The 18924-nt window shown below is 37.3% G+C and overlaps 2 protein-coding genes and 1 long non-coding RNA gene across 6 annotated transcripts; 2 read left to right on the top strand and 1 right to left on the bottom strand.

Moving 5' to 3' along the window:
• Positions 1-2800: 2800 nt before the first annotated feature.
• LOC149986584 (uncharacterized) lies at positions 2801-5744 on the bottom strand. 4 transcript variants are annotated; one of them, XR_016500396.1, is made up of 3 exons: positions 5353-5744; positions 3392-4704; positions 2801-3238 (listed from the first exon to the last, which is right to left on the bottom strand). It is a non-coding gene; the product is annotated as an uncharacterized LOC149986584 (long non-coding RNA). The 4 variants fall into 4 exon arrangements; XR_016500397.1 differs by having other exon boundaries at positions 2801-3712; positions 3843-4704; XR_016500395.1 differs by having other exon boundaries at positions 2801-4704; positions 5333-5744.
• A 1910-nt stretch (positions 5745-7654) lies between these two features.
• On the top strand, positions 7655-8713 carry LOC112275889 (uncharacterized). Its single transcript, XM_024506614.3, has one exon. The coding sequence runs from the start codon at positions 7655-7657 to the stop codon at positions 8711-8713; it is 1059 nt and encodes a 352-aa protein (XP_024362382.1).
• Positions 8714-9176: 463 nt separating this feature from the next.
• On the top strand, positions 9177-14524 carry LOC112275888 (uncharacterized). Its single transcript, XM_024506613.3, has 11 exons — positions 9177-9663; positions 10473-10550; positions 10740-11027; positions 11455-11543; positions 11808-11896; positions 12155-12258; positions 12465-12561; positions 12740-12815; positions 12919-13033; positions 13159-13690; positions 13828-14524. Exons 1-11 carry the CDS (start codon positions 9381-9383, stop codon positions 14360-14362), a joined length of 2286 nt encoding a protein of 761 aa, XP_024362381.1. The 5' UTR covers positions 9177-9380; the 3' UTR covers positions 14363-14524.
• The last annotated feature ends 4400 nt before the right edge of the window (positions 14525-18924 follow it).

Below are 18924 nucleotides of genomic sequence, written 5' to 3'. Positions count from 1 at the left end.
TACTACACATGTTGATAGGTTGTGGAACAAACTAACTATGTGGTGTGCATATGGAAAATTTGTTTTGCAAGTTAAGACATATGTCTGACAAAGTCAATATGTATTGGAGGTCCTATAAAATATTGCCACATAGCTATTAATTAGATTGTATATATGAAGGCAAGAGTGAAGCCTTCTTCACTCTTATCAACGCATTTCTAGTTTTTAGTCTTGTGTCGAGACTTTCTAGTCTTCTTGTCTTTGGCAATAGCCATTCTAATTCAACATATTATCATCTTTGAGTAGTTTCCTAGTCTTTTGGAGTGACATAAGAAAGTATCAAAGATTTTTTTCTTCAAGATTCATGTCCTTAACAAAAGGCCTCATTGCCACCATTTGGTTATGTCTATTTTGTAATTCTTGCACTTAATTGTTTGATCAATCTCATGTTATTATGTAATAATATGGCTATTAGATAAAAGAAGAAAAGAAATATTTTATTATAGAAGAACTTACAAGAAAATATTTTAGCAAATTATCTTAGAAATATAGATAATAGATAAGGAGATATTAAAAATTAATAAATATTAATACTATCTTCTTGTAGAAGAAACTCTACTTACTTTTATTGAGGCATAAATGAGCCAAATAAAAGTAAATGAGATAAATAATTAATAAAGGCATCTTTAGGAGGGATTTAAGAATAGATTTTAGCAAAAATTATCTTAAAATACCAAGAATTGATATCCAAAGAGAACAAGTTGTGAACCAAATTAAAATTAGACCTTGAGGCATAAAACTCCACACCTATAATGACTTCAAGGTTCTTTCGTCAACTAGAGAGCAAGATTTGGGAGAAAATTTGTGAAAGGATTTTTAAAAGTTGATTTCATCTGATTTGAGATTATATTGAGGTACTGAGAGCTTTTCAAAGAGAGAGATGTATTCTATGGATTTGGATTTTAAGAAATAAGAAGAAGTTCACAAATTTAATGATTTTGTGAGTTTTGTAATATATTTAAAAGTGAAAATTTGTCAATTATTTGGTGTACTTATTGCAAATGTGTGTGAGAAATTTTATACCAATCAAGCAGTTAGAACAAAGGCTATGAGAGTTTTTGTGGGATATGGTCCCAAATAATTGAAATTTGGGGTTAGAAAGGGTTTTTGCAATTTGGAAAAATTCACTGGTTTAATTAAGGCAAAAATTGATGAGATCAATTAAGACTTAAATGCATAAAAACCAGACAATTTTTGAAAGCAATTGAATGGTTCAATAAGGATAAATCTTTGTTGGGAGATCAACATTTAAGTTGGAAAAGGAAGGTGGCCAACATCCAAGAGGTTTTGGGAGCTTTTCCTTAAAGTAGTAAATTTGATTCTTTTCGAATTTTGTGTGCTTGTAAATTGCTTGTGGATTGAAGTTTGAGTGAAATTTTAGTCTTTATGTTATTTTTGTAAGTTCTTTGATACTTCTTTTGGAGTTTAATTAAAGATTTCTTAACATTGTTGTAATTTAATTAGAGTTTGTTTAGGATTCTATTAGAGTTGTTAGGATCTTCTTTTTGCAAGTTTTGTTCTATCTTCTACATCTAAGTATCTGGTACATTTTTAAGCAAACTTCACAAAATACAATAGTACTCTTATTTTCAATCTTGATCGAACTTTGTATTGCTTTTTTTGCTCTTGGCTATGCTTTTATCATTTGCCTTTGTTCTCATTTTTTGTCAAGAATCATATTCTTTTGCTTTGTCTCTTTTTTCTTGCTCTTGTTTTTTTTAATTGTATATATATATATATATATAATATTTTTTAATGATCTTTATGGTTTTTTATTTTTTGGTTTTTTTAAATTATATTATTATTATTATTATTATTATACTTCCCTGCCTATGGCCAAAGATTCGAATATGCTGATTTCAAAATGATTTGTTGGCTATAGTTTGGGCTAATAGTCTTGTTTCAATGCTCACCACGCTTCTTTTTTCTTATCCTTCTCTCCCATTGCTTTTCTTTCCTTTTCTTAGTCATCTTTTATTTGTAAATTGTAAAACAAATACAACCAAATGGTGGCAATGAGGCTTGTGGACAGGAAACAGGTGCCAAGATTGAGGAGAGGTCAGCACAGGAGATGAAGGACTGGGAACATGGGAACATAGGGAATTAGATTGATTTAGTAAAAGCTTGATTCGCTTTAACATTTTTCTATATATGTAATGAAACCTTGTTACAATCAACTCCATTAAAGTTGAGTTCAAGTTATAATCAACATATTTTGTTGATTCCAATTTGTACTACCTACACTATACTATATTATATAATCAACAATTATTTTGATTCCAAGAGGTTGATGATATATATATATATATATATATACATGTATAAAGGTGTATATTTATATGTATATTAATAAAAAAAATCTACACTTAAGTATAAAAATTATAGTGAGAAAATGCATATTTTTGTTCCAAAATAATTTTTAATCACCTCCATCTTAACTTCTATTATAAACTTCTATTGTTAAAAACTCCTATTGAATTGATCAAATATACACATTTATACAAATATTTGTTTTAAAATCCAATGCAAAAATGAAAAGAAAACACTCTTACATGTTTATATTTTTTCATGTGTACAAAAATTGTTTTAATCAGCTCATTCTGCAACACCTACAGATATATATATATATATATATATATAAATAAGAATTTCCAATTCTCCATCCTTATACATCAAATAGTTGATTTTTATTTATTTATTTATTTTTGATGTTAAACCACTAGATTATAAAACATCAACATCACTTGCAAAACATCAACACTCTTTGCAACAATATGGAATTAACATCAATAATCTATCAAATCGACATTGTGCCTGTAAACCCAATTTTCCAACATCAAATCTACTACAAAGTTTCTTACTACAGTCATACAAACATGTGTATTGCACCTACTACAACATCATGTTTGTAAACAACAGCTACTGTTCCATCTCTTATTTGCATTACAATCAACAGGAAAAGGTTGAAGCTGCACAGTGAGTTACCCCAAAACCCCACAGTGTTGTGGTTGAGCAGCTAATCATCTTCAGCAGCTTAACTACATGAGAAATGCAGCAGCCCAGTAGATCCCCTTCAAAAATGCCAATGAAACCCTAGTCCAGTGATGGGTACCTTTGACATGCCAATCAATGGGGTGGAGCCTTGGAAGCCACACACAAAATTGTGTGCACAATACCAACCTTGTAAAAGCCTCCCCCCCTGCCTTGGAAGCATTGAAGCCACACAACTAGTCAGAGTATGAGTTGGTATTTGGAGTTGATGTGTGAAGATTGGCTCATGGGCTGGTAAGTAGTGAGCATGTGATCTTAAGACACACAGACCACAAGTTTGCTTGTAGACCAGAGCACCCACCAGGCACCATTTGATGGGTCTATGGAAAGTGCAACAGATCTGCACTTGTGGAGTTGGAGGTGTACACACCAAGGCTTCTGGGGGCAGAGAGGTCCTGGTCAATGGCAGGCTGCCAGGCTTCTTCCAGACTTAGCCACAGAATGCATTCACTAGCCAACCCTGCTGGTGTGCATTCCTATCCTTGCACTTTGTAGTCTCCTGGACCCTCTCCCATGCTGACTCTGCATTTGCTTTAGGTTTGTCCCATCTTGCAGCAGCCAGCACAGGTGGGCTAGGGCAAAGGTTGACATCGTGACCAAGAAATGTCTCCATTTTCTGGACCTGTTACAAGTTTATCATTCATGGATGACAGCACAAGATTAGCACTGGAACGAGGCTGAAGTCTTTGGAACAATCATGATTCCTTGCGTAGGGTTCTTCCTTGATTGGTGGGAGACGACATGCTGAGTACCTTAATTATCGCCAAATTTGAAGTTCCAACATCTGCTCGTTGTCAGGTTGCCGTGAGCGGAGTACACAACGCTTTTAACAAGGTGCTGTCTAATGACAAACTCTGAACTAATTCAGGTTTCCATGCAAGAGCCACGGCGTTCTGAGAACTTTTGAAGGGCAGGCTTCGACATAGATACCAAGGTTCAAAGGTTTGCACTGTTGTAAGGTACTTGGAAGTCGGACACACAAAAAGCAAAGCGCATTGAATGTCATTGAATACTAACCAAACTACAGATTCCTGGAAGCTTGCCCTTACCAGTGTACAATAGCCTTTGTTGGCTGCAGGGACAAATCATGAAAACTGCATTTGCACTTGGTATTCAAAATAGTGTTAGCAAAATGAATCTAGTCCCATGGCACACCCAAGTGAATCGATAATACTATTCCCAACACCAAGAGCGAATAAGCGTTAAAACTTTCTATCGAAGAATCCAAGAAATCTACGGTGCCTTGATTTAGATACAAAACGACAACGAATTAATCGAGAAGGTTGAATATTCTCTACAGAGAGAGAATTCATACAGTTCTAAATGTAGCAAATGAGGGAGAGGATCACAATTTCTGGTTTGTATCAGCAGTGATTATGGCCGGATGTAGAAGATGACATTACCGTTCGTGGTAAGATCTGCATTGTAGCATTGAACTGCAGCAACCTATGTCACGTCAACGTTTTGCAAAGCATCCATCTGACATGGTACATTCTAAATTCCAGCATTTCTTATTTCTAGCTGCTCCATTGTCCCAGTTACACACCTGTGTGAACTAAAGGGAATGAAAACAAGTGTCCATGGCATGTCAGTCGTGCTCTTGAAATGTGAAACCTACACCACACCGGAGGATCGCTGTGAGCCAATGCAGCAACAATTATAAATAATGGTGTGAGGCGTCATGAATGGAAGCAGCAAATTTGTAATAGTCACCGCGGCACTGTTGTCAAGGATTACAATGGTGCGGCTTCGTAATTTATCAAGGTGGGACTTATACAAAACATCTCAGGTACCAACAGGAGTGTGACATGTGGTCTTCTCAAATGAACAAGCACTACACTAAAAAGAGATCCCTTCAAACAACATGCGTTCCGCTAGCTATTCCAAGAGGGATCTAGTGAACACTGTTTCGTATTGTCACGCTTCAAGCACTGTGTACAACGTGTGCAGATATAGCTCCTGAATTAAAGGATGTTTGACAAGGTCCAGTAGAAGGCCATTCATTTTCAACTATTTAATTTCTCGGGATCAATGAAGCGGTCGATTCATTCAGCATGCCAACTACGGCCCAAACGACCACAATAGTAAGCCCTCTGCAAGCCGCTTGATACTAGATGGTACAGCAATAAAAAATTCCATGTTGCTCCGAAGACATGAAACTTTGAAATATTTGAAAACAAAGAAACTCGAGTCCCGTGGATCACATTCACAGGGAAGTTTTCAAAATTAAAAAGCACTGTACCTATCAAAAGAAATTCTGACCTTCTATCGATCGATCGTCACCAAGCCAGTCGTCGCCAACTCCTACCACAGAAAATGTCAGCCATTCACATATTCTTATAGATCTTTGACAGATTGTTGCATTGCGCAACAGATGGAGATCTTTTGGCCTCAGAAAATCTGGTAGCAGAATCCGAATAGTCATGCATAGCTCTTCGTGGAGTAAATCGTTGTGCTACAACCAGAACGACGATATTTATGTTCTCATGTAATCAGCAACTCTGATATAAGGAAAATGAGCGAACTCCTCGATACGAGTAGTAGCAAAATTAGATTTAGGAGACCAAGGTCTTTTTGTTTAAGAAATCAATCCTATGATCAATTTCGAATTGTAGCAGTTTCGAATTTGCTTCTTAGATTTCCTTGACGAACAAATAATTAACCTGCAAAGATCTTGAAAACAGCGGCGTCATTGGAAACGAAGCGAAAACGAAAAGGCCTGCTGAGGCTGGCACTTCCCACCAGAGCCAGTGGGCAGGCGAAAAAAATAAAATAAAATAAAAAAAATCCACATTTTACTTTTTCAAAAAGTTTGGGGAGATTGGTAAAATATGTGTATTAATTTATTTGCAATTGCTAGATTAGTTTTGAGTACATTGATGTTAATCTTGATTATACACCTATTTTCCGTATGCTGCTATTATTGGAATTATCTGAAGGTTTCAAATGGTGATCTGGACTAAAAACATTAATACATACCTATCTTTACTATTATTATTATTATTATTATTTCCTCTACTTTATTGTTTGAGTGATTGTATGCTTTTGACGTTGGGGTTTAAAAATGTTGAATCATTTAAATTATAAAACACATGTGAATAATTATATGTTGAAACCCTTGTGAAAAGAATTACAATACGAGTTACCATGTGTATTGAAAATTACTTCCAATTCTATTCATTTATTTATTTGACATATTATATGAAATGAAGTAAAAATAAATAAATCAGAACATTACTCTAATCCTGCATATACATACTCACACACGAAAATACACACACCCACACGTCCACATAGAAAGTTGTTTCAGCTTCCCGGTCTGATCGGGTTCTATCCGGCGCGAACCATCGACGACGGGTAGCCTGAAAAGCTGAATCTCGCTGTGGAGATGGTGCTGAGGGCTTTCCCATTGTGCGCTCCCTGGCGCCCTCGAGCAATTTTGGTTCAATGCCTAATCAATCTTGTGCTTCGGAGGGTCTCTGCTCAGGACGCCAGCGGAGCGCCGGCGGTGAAGGACTTCTGCAGGTACGATTATGAAATGTGCTTGACTAGGTCGAGTTTGATAGTCTCTTCCAGCTTTTAACCCTCGGTGTTGGGATCGAGAAAGAATACGGGGTTTGTAAGGCGGTTGGATTGACAGAGAGCAGTACATTTGACAATCCCGAGGGTGAACCTCCGAGAGCTGTTGTTTAGGTTTCTACTGGGGTTGATCAGTGCTGCGGGGTGGGTTTATGGCTACGGATTGGATGCTACTGGTAGGGGGTTGCGATTTGGGGAGTCGGGGGTTTGGGGTCGCACGAATTCTAATTTCTCTTTTCGCATTGAATTTGAAGGTCGATGCTCGGATACGGGAGTTGGGATTCTGACGTGGAACTGTTTAAATTCTTTTGTTAATCTCAATAACGAGGATAGGGCAAACGTCTTCTTCTTGCTTTGAACACAGTCTGCTGTGCATGTGTTGCCCAACGTTTGGTTCAATGTACCGTGCAATGTGAGGGTTATGAATCCGTTCTGTGATGAAAGGTGAGTTGTCGGGTTTGTTTTTCTTTGTCATAAGAAGAGAGTATTTTTAGCACAGTAGATTTCATTGTGGTTCGTTTGAAATGATGTCTCGGATGCTTATTCAGCACTCATGAATTCTCGAGGATTACCACCATTTCAACTTTCTAGTATCTCGTTTTGTATAGAATTTAAAAAACCGAGTGCTTGGAGTTCAGGAATTGTATACTTCGGGAATGTGGCAAGCTGAATGATCTGCTCCAGGATTCTGTTGACAGCTGTGGGCCCGTCCTGTTGTTCAGAAAAATCTGGATTCTCTGCAACACTGAAATTCGTTTGATAATGTCGGTGTTATCTAACCAGATTTCGCGTCTGGTTCGGTGGTTATTGCATCTCTTCTATGTAGAACTAATTCATATTTTTTAGGCGATGTACCTTTTCTAACGTCATTGAGCTTTCTGTGTATGGCATGTTGCAGCACGTTGGGCAGCAGTGACCTATCAATAAACAAGGGCAGCAGTGACCTTGCGGTGCTTCCACATACTCATCTCGTCAGCAACCCACAATGAGCACACCAGCCGCCATCGCTGGTGTGCTTCCTGCTACCATCCAGCTGCTGTCCAGTAGCCATCTCACGACTCTCTGGTCTTCGTATGGACACATTTATCGTTTGAGCGTTCGATTGGAGGCTTCTTCCACATCCCCGCGAGTGTCACTTATACTAAAAACGGTAAATCCTCCCGCTGTTTCAGCTGCAGATGAGTCCCATCTTCGAAAACTCGTGTCCTACCGTGTTGAACGATACTTCTACTCCAAGCTTTCCTCTGCCTTGTCTCCCCCTAACTCTGCGCGAGTTGCAAAACATTACCCCGTGGCAGAGAGAGCCAGCAACGACAGCTTGCTTCTGGAGGATTTGAACGTGGAGTTTCCTGTCTCACCTGGGAGCGGGCTAGGATTGGAGCGGACGCGGATAGTGTTGAAGTGGCTGGCAAAATTCCACGCTACTTTCTGGGGTCTCCCTAACGATCCCTCTGTGTCTCTCATACCTCCTCCGTTCAAAGTCTCAAATCCTTCGGAAGCGCAGGGAGCTTGGGCGCAGGGTGGTTACTGGTACCTTGACACTCGCCAAGAAGAATATTCTTGCATTGGCAGTGAGTGGAAAGCTTACCTACCACAATTTCAAGCTGCCGCCAAGAAACTCAAGACAGAAACAACTGGGAGAACTTTGATCCACGGCGACTGCAAAGCCGCCAACATTCTCTTTTCTGCAAACTCGTCCACATGTGCGCTGTATGATTTTCAGTATGTTGGTGGTGGACTAGGGGCACAGGACATAGTCTACTTCATAGGAACCAGTATCGATGGATCTATTCTTCGCAAGAAACCTGGAGCTGAGGAACTGTTGCAGTATTACCACTCCGAACTGCAGCAAGCATTGAATGCACGGGGATTGTCTGCAGAGGCGGACTCTTTCACTCTTCAGGTATTGAAGGAACAGTTCGATGTTGCCCTCGTGGACTGGATGCGGTTCATGGCTGGCTGGGGAAGGTGGGGAAATGCTTCGTGGGTAGAAACAAATGTTCGGCGGATCCTCAGCAGATGGACGGCGGTGGGCTGCCCCTAGCTTAGTGTACATTGTGCAACGATCCATCTAGAGTTGTATACATCACTTGAATCAATTTACAAACCACTTTGCGAAATACACAGAGCAAGCCTTGATCGTTACAAAGAACGAGGCTTCTCACCACATTTGCTTGCATATCATCACCTTTTGTATAAACAAATTGTTGCCATCTCGTCGTCTCCAATAACACTGAGTTCTGCACACGGATCCTCCAAAAATTAAAACACCAGACCCTTTACCAAAACTTTCTGAAGTTCCAATCAATGAGGCATTCTACTAGAAACGGCCTTATCTCCCACCTACAGAGGCCCCCCTCCTCCCACGACCATCGTAGAAGAGCATCGATCAGTGCAGAGGAACACAGCGTTTCGTCTTCTTGTGTGAAGTGTCGCGTCCACGCGGCACCACTGCGACCCCCTAGGACCCGCCAAATTCCCCACGTGGCGAGCGTCTGGGCCGGGGCCTTATGCGGGACTCGTCTTCTCAATGTGCCTTGCTCTGCTCCGGAGGTTCCATTGACTGATTACTCGCAGTTGCAGAGGATTCTTCCTTTTATGATGAGATCTTCGAGAGGTTAGGAGAGGAGAACGGCAACATTTCATCGCGCAATTTATATTAGGATCGGTAGAGTTGGTAGGTTCTGTGCAGAACTTGTGTAGGAGGGGAGATGGCATTTGTTGCAGTGAGGCCGTTGCGCGCCTCGTTGTGTGTGGCTCAGCACCCTGGGTTAGGGTTTCGGCGGACGCAGCAGGTGAGAGGTCGTGTTGCAGTGCCAGCGTTGCGGTCCAGATTACTAAGCGTGAGGTGCAATGCGAGTGAGGGTGAGAGTGAGAGGTCTGAGGCTGAAGATGTGAAGAAGGATTTGAAGACAGACTCTGCCGATGAAGAGTTTGGGGGTTGGTCTGCGGCTGAGCCCGAGGATGAGTCTCAAGGCAGTAGCTGGAAAGCAGGTGTGTTCTATTGCCTTTATGGATCCTCTCGTGTGACTGCCATATTGGCTTTCCCTTCGCGATTGGCATTATACAACATGTGATCCGATGTATATAGCAATCGGATTTTCTACTAGATGTTCCCGCTCAATTCTATTCGGAATTTCTCTAACGTTATGAGATCTGAGAGCCCCGCTAGGAGCCTTGTATCACGTTCTTTGATACTTTCATTGCTGCATTGCCTGAAGTGTTTTGGGTTTATTGGAAGAATTATCGCTATGGAAAATTGAAGCTAGTACAATGATGCCAGTTAGCTAGTCTGGATTCCGGAGTATTTTGATTGAGAATAATGGGTATTGAAAGTGCACTCGTAGAGTGCAGGCATCGATACCACAAGAATTTTCTCTGAACAACGGCGAATACGCTTTGTTTATCAGTTTGTCCCTAGTCCTATGCTTCCTGTAGCGAGTCATAGAATCCTGGTTTAGTTAGAGTATCAGTGGATCATGGCACATCTTTAGGGCAGCATCTTAGTATACTGGTGTCTCTATTTTATTTGAACCGAATTAAGGGGTGTCCTTTCAATTCGGTAATCCATAAGTTTTCGTATCGAAAGGATCATAAATTAGTAAATCCGTGCTTTTTCAACTAATCTTTTGGTTTGAAATTTTAATCTTATTTCTCATCTCGCGTACATCTGCAGAAGAGACTTTATATGCGAGGCAAATGCAGTATTATGTTTGAGACATGGCAGGCATGAGAGCTCAAGTTTGTTTATAATTTTCAATTTATTTCTACTAGCTTTGAATGGATCGAAGCTTGTGATGCAGGTCTTCTGCGAATTGGAGCTGGTTTTGTGCTAGCAATCGGCGTTTCATTGATCTCTTACACTTACTGGCAAAAGCAAGGTATCCCACATCGTAACGTTGTGATTGGTAGAATTTTCATCGTTGTTAAGATGTTAGCGATTCGTCACCTTGCGATGCGATTTTTGCTATCATAGGTTAGTCCTGAAGTTGGACTTTTAGTATCAAGTAATTAATCCTTTCGTTGAAATTTTACTAGTGGCTGAAAACACACTCGAAATGGGATTGCAGGAAGGACATTGGCGCCGAATCAGCCTTCTCAGACTAGTACGCAGGAGTCGAAAGCAGTGCAGGAAGCACCTCAGCAGCAGGAGGCCTTATCAAAAGCATCATCGAATGAAGCCGACCATGGTGATGAAGCAGCGTTTGTTGATGTTTCAGAAAGGAATGACGATGATTATATTGATGAAGAACTTGATGAAGGTAATTATTCTGATAAGCATCAAGATCAGGGTGAAGAAAAAGAGCAAGGTGATTCAAACCAAGTTGATGCAGAAGAAACCGATGATATTGACTCAGGTATTATCAAGCAGGAGCTGCGGTCTCCATCTTCTGAACCCATTAGAAAATCTTCTGATGATCTCCAGAATTGGAAAGGAACTTGCTGGTCAAGGGTCTCTCAATTAGGACTTCTGTTCTGAGGCTCTGAGACAACAATTAAGACATCAGGCCGTAAGCTATTATGTGGCGGTTCCTCTCTCTCTTTGTTCGTATAACTTAGAGGTTGACATACCGCAACTGGAAACCTGTATTCATGGACTTTTCTTGTAAGTCTTTGGTCCATACTCAAGATGTTTACAGTTGTGGGCGTTTTTCCTGACAGATAACATCAGTGTGTGATCTGATCAACCAAGTTTAGAAGTAGTTCAAGTAACCTAAGTGCCAGTCTGAAACTTTCGAATGTGGTTTTGATCAAATTCTGAACATGCCTTCGGTGCCTCTACAGATTCACAGGGTAGGGATTTGAAGATGGTGGTGCTCACTGTTGTTGATCGCATGCAAGAGATGGCTGTATCAGCTTTGCAGGCTTTAAAGGTTGCTTTATCTCTTTTTGCAACGACATCTCGAAATAGCCTCTGATTTTGTTGCCGTGAGCTGCGTCGTTGCTCCTGCAGTTTCGGGAACTCTTCAAGCTTATGGAATACGCTGGAGTTAATGTCGCTGTTTATCACAAATTTGAGCATTTGTCGCTTAGTCGGAATTGTCAACCTATCTTTATCTCTTTACATTCCTTGTTATTCCACTGAATATGGAAAACGCGTCTGAACATGGGTGTTCTCTGTATCGTTGTTCACGAAGGTTGTAGAAGATGAAGTTGACCCTGGAGCGATATGCATCCGGAGAAATTATGCTCGTTGGTTGATTGCCACTAGCAATACTTTGTCGAGGTAAAGAATCATTCCATTGCGTAAACTCACCAGCTTAAGCTCCTCATGATCAACACTACATCTATTTGATATTTTTGTCAGATGTTCATCTTGGTGGTCCTATTATTTGATTTTTAATCATAGAAAGTGAGGTTGCATTTTGAAGGGTCATGAGGTTGACTTTTGGAAGTTGTGCTAATTATATATGATGTTAATCGTCCAAGTGGACACTCGATTGTTTTGATGATGCATAATGTTACTTTTTTGTTGGATGTGTAGGAGCTCTGCCACTAAAGTACTTCCTGCAATGTACATAGAAGGGGAGACAGAACTTGCTTTTGATGACATTACGCCTGAAGATCCAGATTTTCCTGCTATTCAAGGTATAAACCTGTTCGTTTCTATCGAATCCTCTTCTTTTGGTAAAACCAGTATCCAATGTAATCGTTAGGCAAGTCATCTAGTGTAGGTTCTGGAGATGCTTGTGAATGTGTTTTTAGTTGATGAAATTTGTATATGCTTAGATTGTTGAAAGCAGTAACAACTACATTGTGTAGTCTCATTTCTGATTTGATTTTTGAGCGTTCAGGTCTAGCAGAAGCAGGACTCATTCCTAGTAAGCTCTCAAGTGTTGATATACAGTCTGCTGAGAAAGCTTCTAGCGGGGTCCGTTTTTCCCCTGACAGGTATGTTCACAGAAATGTTTACATTGAGTTAGTTCTGAAAACAAAAATCAAACCAGGTTTTTCATGTTATATATGTTTGATATTATATATGATAGGATATGTACACTTCCTGGATTTAGATTCTTGATGGCTTGAAGCTTTCGAACTGATTTTTGTACCACTTTCCTTTCAAGTGCAGTCCATTGACGAGGCAAGACCTTTTGAGCTGGAAAATCGCGCTTGATCGGCGTTCTCTTGCAGCTATTAGCAAGGAGGTGACTACAAATTACTTCTGCCTAAGCAATGGATTTTACCAAGTTGAATTGATATTTCGTCGATTACTGCAAATTCCTTCTGACAAAGAGCCAACTTTTGCAGGATTTTCAAGCACAATCTGGATTCATGGATGCGGATTATATTGAGAGCAAATTGTGGCCAGCAATAGTTAGCGATCTGTATTCTGGAGATAGCAGCATCATAGCTACTGCTTTCGGTACATAGCTCACTGAATTTGTCATTGTGAAAGTTCCTTAATGTTGAGTATTTGTGCATGGTCATACTATTAAGTTTATTTTTAACTGTCACAGCACGTTGAATCTCGAGGTATTTGTTTTTCAGGGTTCACAAGAATGTTTCAACCCCAAAAGCCTGCGACAAATGGTCAAGCAGCAATTGCACTTGCATCTGGAGACACCTCCGATTTGTTTGGAGAAGAGTTAGCAAGGCTTCAAGCAGAGAGAATGGCAGATGATGCAGTTGCGGCAGATGCTGCAATGGAAGCGCGTGCACAAGAGGAGGTGAAAGCACTATATAGTGGAGAAATTGAGAGTGAGAGGAAGCGGAGAGAGGAGGTTGAGAAATCGTTTGAGGAAGTCAAATCCAACTTAGAAAGGGTCGAAGCAGAGAGACAATCCGAAAAGGAGACCATGATGAAGAGCCAGGCTGCCGTTGTAGCGGAGAAAAAGCTGTTGCATGATTTATATCAAAAAGTTGATGACCAACTGCAGACCTTATCTACACTTCGAGCGGAAGTTGCTAATGAGAAAGAAAGACTCCATAAGCTCACTTCAAAAGTAGAAGTAGACCAAGAGTCGGCCTCCAGGTTGAAGGCGGACCTTGAATCAGAGAAGAAAGCACTTGTTCTTGCAAGGTATCACTTCAATTCAATTACGACTAATGAGACTAGGTCTTCCGATTAATTGTACTTAACAGAAAACGTAGTTTCCATGTCATTCGAGAATCGCTGTAGTTTAATCAATTTAATTTGGCGTTTCTTTGTTTGAGTAGAACATGGGCAGAGGAGGAAGCCGAAAAGGCACGGGAGCAAGCAAGAGTTCTAGGAGAAGCAAGGCAACGGTGGGCAGGTCGTGGCATTGACGTTAATGTTGATAAATCCTTTGACGAGGATAATGTTCCTGGGCCAAGTTGGCGGTTCGGTGGAGCTAATACGGAAACTAATAAATCGATTCAGCGTGCACCTCTGCAAGATGTCATGGATAAGGGGCAAGACCTGAAGACCAAGGTCAATAACAGTATTGTGACATATTGGCATGCATTCTTGGACGTGCTTAGCCGCTTTGTTCAAAGAATAAGGGAGTTGTTGGAGTTAATGAGGAGCAGAGTGTCCCAAGTAATTCAGAGCGTCTTTGTGTCTACTAGGGACAGGGTGCAGGATTCAGGATCCGTTGTTAGTGGGAAGCTGCGAGGTGCAAAGAGTGCTGTATCAGATATGTCTGCGGTTGCAATAGATGGGACCAAGAGATTTGCTGATGGCTGTAAAACTGAGGTTGGAAGGATTGCACAACGATTCAAGCGTGATTAAGTGCTGGTGATTCAAGTTCCCCTTAGCGTTGCAGATCAATAGTGAGCTAGTATTCTAGAATTTATATTTAAACTACTGAGCTTTCAAAGGGATCTTGACATCCCCACTAGTTTGTGAACTGGTTCTACCTCTCGATCAAATGCTTCTACATTTCTTGGTGGACACCTGTTGACCCGCAGCATACTTTGTCCAACCGTACTTAAGGCTTGGCGAACTCAGCAAATGGAAGGTTTTCTCAAAGTTTGCAGGCATTGGGGCTAAATTGATTTATCTGTGAGAGATATGCAGAGCTTCTTGTAGGTCTACTCGTTACTGTTATAATGATTTAAATCTGAAAGTCCAGGTGAATAATCCAACTAAAGGACGGAGGAGTGCAGATAATTACTTAAGGAAAAACATAGAAAATTTATAGGCTTCTGATACAGAGATCAAGAATCTTAGCTAATTGTTCTCAATTGTCTTGATGAAATGCCAAAAAGTCAAAATCATAGTCGTACCTTTATTTATTTATTTATAAAGAAGCTTAAAAGTTCTGTTTAAAGAATACAAGTGAGTTTTTTGCAACATACATTTGGGATTTTTTACATTATTGATATTCTTGTTTTTTTTTTTTTTTTTTTTTTTTTTTTTGGTTTGTTTTTATCATGTTTATAACTTACATCAAGATGAAAATTTCGTTTGTTTTAATAATTTGTAATTGTTTTTGTTTCTTCTTATTTTTGTACAAACTAATGGACTAAATGTATGACAAATGCATTATAAATGGAAGCATACAAGATAATAATATAAAAATTATAATATAGATTTAAAGATTTAACTATCATTATAAATTGATAGCAATAATAATGTCATCAATTATTAGTATATACTAAACTAGTCAAGAACCAAATGTGGATAGAACAAGGGAATTAACAACCTCAAATAAAAATGCCAAGTTTCAATAGAACAAGCACCTCTTTCCGTATAAATGAGAGTGTATTACTTACAACTTACAAAAGACACCAATAATAGTTACACTTCTACTTGACCAACCATATTCTAAGTGAGTAGATTACTTTTGCTTCTTTAAACAATTATGCTAGAAATTTTTATTTAATTAAGCCTTAAAACATTATTATAGACCAAGAGGAATTTTTTAGTCAAAAGTAGATTTTTATTTAAAAATATGGTCATTATTTGTTTTGTTGGCAAAAAGTCTAATTCTAATATCTTTTTGGCATAGAAAGAACAATTGACTCATGCTATATCAATTACATATATTACTTAAGAAAATATAAATAAAATAGATAATTATAAAAATAAGTAGAAGTATCTTGGCCACATATTGTCTACTTGTTTTGGTAACTACATGGTCTTTTTAGTAGCTAGTACATATAATAACATGTATAAGGTCATATTCACTCTAGTTAACACCTTTCTTATATTCTAGTCTTAGTTTAAGATTCTATAGTTTCTTTATATTTAGTAATTATCATTTTATTTCTTTTCTCTTATATAACTATTTGTCAAGGACATGAACTTCAAAGAACTAAAATATCAATACACTCTTAAATTACTTGAAAAGACTAAAAAATCATTCAAAGATGATATAGTATTAAACTAAAATGGCTATTGCCAAAGACAAGAAGACTAAAAAGCCTTGAAATAAGACTAAGGACTATAAAGGCATTGAAAAGAGTGAAGAAGGCTTCATTCTTGCCTCCATATATATTTTTAACTAAGAACTATGTGGCAATGTCATATAGGACCTCCAAAACATGTTGACTTTGCAACACACGTATCTTAACTTGCAAGGCAAGTTTTTTATATGTGTGCCACATAGTTAGCTTGTTTTGTAAGCTATCAACACATGATTAACTTATTGACCAAGTTTCTAACCTATCAATCAACTGCAAACACATATAAAGTCAAAGTAGCATCTATGGAGCTTCTAAGAAGCATTTAAAAAAAAATGAAATAAATCTATTTTTGCCTATTCTAATTAATTATATAGATAAATATTAGAGTAAATATAAATGTCCATGACATTACCTTTTCTTTTAAGGATGAGCTATAGAAAGAGCAATCATCATATGTTGAAGAAATCCAAGATGTGGTGAATTGTGTTTGCCACATACTCTAATCTTTGTTCTTTTTAAAGATAGTTGATAGGTCTTCTCAACTATCAATAGTGTCTTATATTAAGATAGAAAGACCACCATGTTATTTGATTGTTGTTGAAGCCTTTGTAACTTCTTTTAAATAAAATATTTGGAACATTGTTAGGAATTGTTCCTACGTCTAATAAAATCACCAAATATTGGAAGTCTCTTTTAAGATTGTGACACCAAACAAATTATATCTTACCATTTATTTTAAGAAGGACATGTCGTTCTTGAAGATCTTCATCTTAATTACATTGTCTTGAATATTGTGACAATTGTAATATTTTATTTGATAATTTAACAAGTGATAGCTCTTGAGTTGAATCTACTAGTTGTTGATTCTCCATGTCTTTAGCGTCACAAATATACAAAAGTTACAAACAAGAGTAGAACGTAGAATGCTATCTTTTTTTGGATCTTGTTTCTTTTATAGCAAAGATTTACTATTCTTCATCTTAATTTTGATGGATATTGTCGATGAAAAACCTCAACCTTCCTTATTGTATTTGCAAGATTTTTTGTTTATTGGCACAGATACTAATATAGTGACTCAAAAAATTGTTTCAATATTGACATATTTTGGAAAGAATGGTGTATTATACATGAATTTTAAAGAATAATGACATGTGGTTTGTATAGCAAATAAACTACTCTTTTATAGCTACCAAATGACTCCAAATTGAAAAGAATCCAATAGATAATTGTGAAGGTATGACCAATCTAATTTGGAACAATATTAAAATATTTTTTTGAGTGTGGTATTCAACTACATATCAATATTTTGTAGGACCTCTTTTGACCTTGATAATTACTTCCAACCTCCTAGGCATACTTTCCATTAACTTTTGGCACAAAATTGCTTCAATATTATTCTATTTTGCAGCTAATTTTTCTTATAATTTCCAAATTATCTTTCGTTTTATCTTGTAGGTGTCAAGCTGTCATTTGAGGTCTTTCCAAAGTTTTTCAATAGAATTAAGGTCAGGAGACTAAACATGTCAATCCATTACTTTAATTTCATGATGATTAAACCACTTCTATACTAATTTTGAGTTATGCTTGGATTCGTTGTCTTGCTGAAAAATCACCTCCTTTTTAGAAATGCCAAATTCTTCAATGTTAGGAAGTAGGTTTTTTTTAAGAATTTCTACAAATTGCTTGGCACCCATCTTCTCCTCAAGCTTTGCCATCCTCTCCATTCCATTCCATACCATACAATCCTATACTATTATATTTCTACATCCATGCTTAATTGTTTCGTAGATCTTTTTATCAAGTATGGATTGATCCTTTTATTTTTACACTGACTTTCTGCTATTTGATCCAAATCTATTGATTTTTGTCTCATTTGACCAAATAATCCTCTTTCAATCCTCTATAGTCCATTTCTTGTACTTTAGAGCAAAATCCAAGCATTGTTTTTAATATCTAGTAGATAATATATATATATATATATATATATATATATATATATTTCTTCACTATGGCTTTCATATTCTATTTCTTAAGAATATTTTGAATGATTTGAATTGACATAAGATTATTGATAATATTGTTAAGGTTTTTAGTGAGCTCAAAAATATTTTTCATTTTTTTTTTTTAATTTTGACATATTTATTTATCAAAATAAATATGTCAAAATTAAAAAAAAAAGAATGAAATTGATAGCAAAAGTGATTCCAAAGACTCCTATTTATACTACAATGAAGGTTACAAAAGTCTATGGTACTTTCTATAGAAGTTTGTAGAAATCTAAAGAAGCTTTTAGAAGACTATGGAACTTTTTAAAAGATTATAAAAGATTCTATAAGTATTTAGAAGATTCTAGAAATTTGTAGAAGATTTTAGAAGGTCTTCGAATGTGATAGTTTGAAATATGTCCATGCCAAGAATTGTAATTAAGAATGGTACTTTTATAGGTACTAATAAATATTAATGATGTCATTAGATTAATAATAATATTATCATAATAAATCTGATGATGATAGAATGCTGTAATATTGAGTAATTGATAGAATCCAAAAATTATACACCACAGTCAAAAAATTATTTTATTACTATTTCAAATTATATTGGTCATAGCTTTGCAATTACCTCATGGATTCTTTTCAAGTTGGACTCATTTAGTAGCTGAAAAAGAGTACTTTATTTGCTATACAAATCACATGTCATTATTTAGTATAATTCATCTATAATATACCATTCTTTTCAAAATATGTAAATATTGAAACAATTTTTTGAATCATTGTATCATTTTGACGCTAATAAACAAGATATTTTTTAATCTATTTTAGTACCACCTTGAATCTAAGACTTCTTCCACCTTAAACTTTTACTTATTATCCACTTCTATAGGAAGAGGTGGTATTTGTCTTCTTTCTAAGATATTCATTGTCTTATATGGCTCAAGAAGAGATA

The sequence above is a fragment of the Physcomitrium patens genome, chromosome 23 (genome assembly GCF_059467195.1).
Source record: "Physcomitrium patens ecotype Gransden chromosome 23, ASM5946719v1, whole genome shotgun sequence".
Lineage (NCBI taxonomy): Eukaryota > Viridiplantae > Streptophyta > Bryopsida > Funariales > Funariaceae > Physcomitrium > Physcomitrium patens.
Note: the sequence above shows the minus strand (reverse complement) of the source record. Positions and strands in the feature narration are given on the sequence as shown.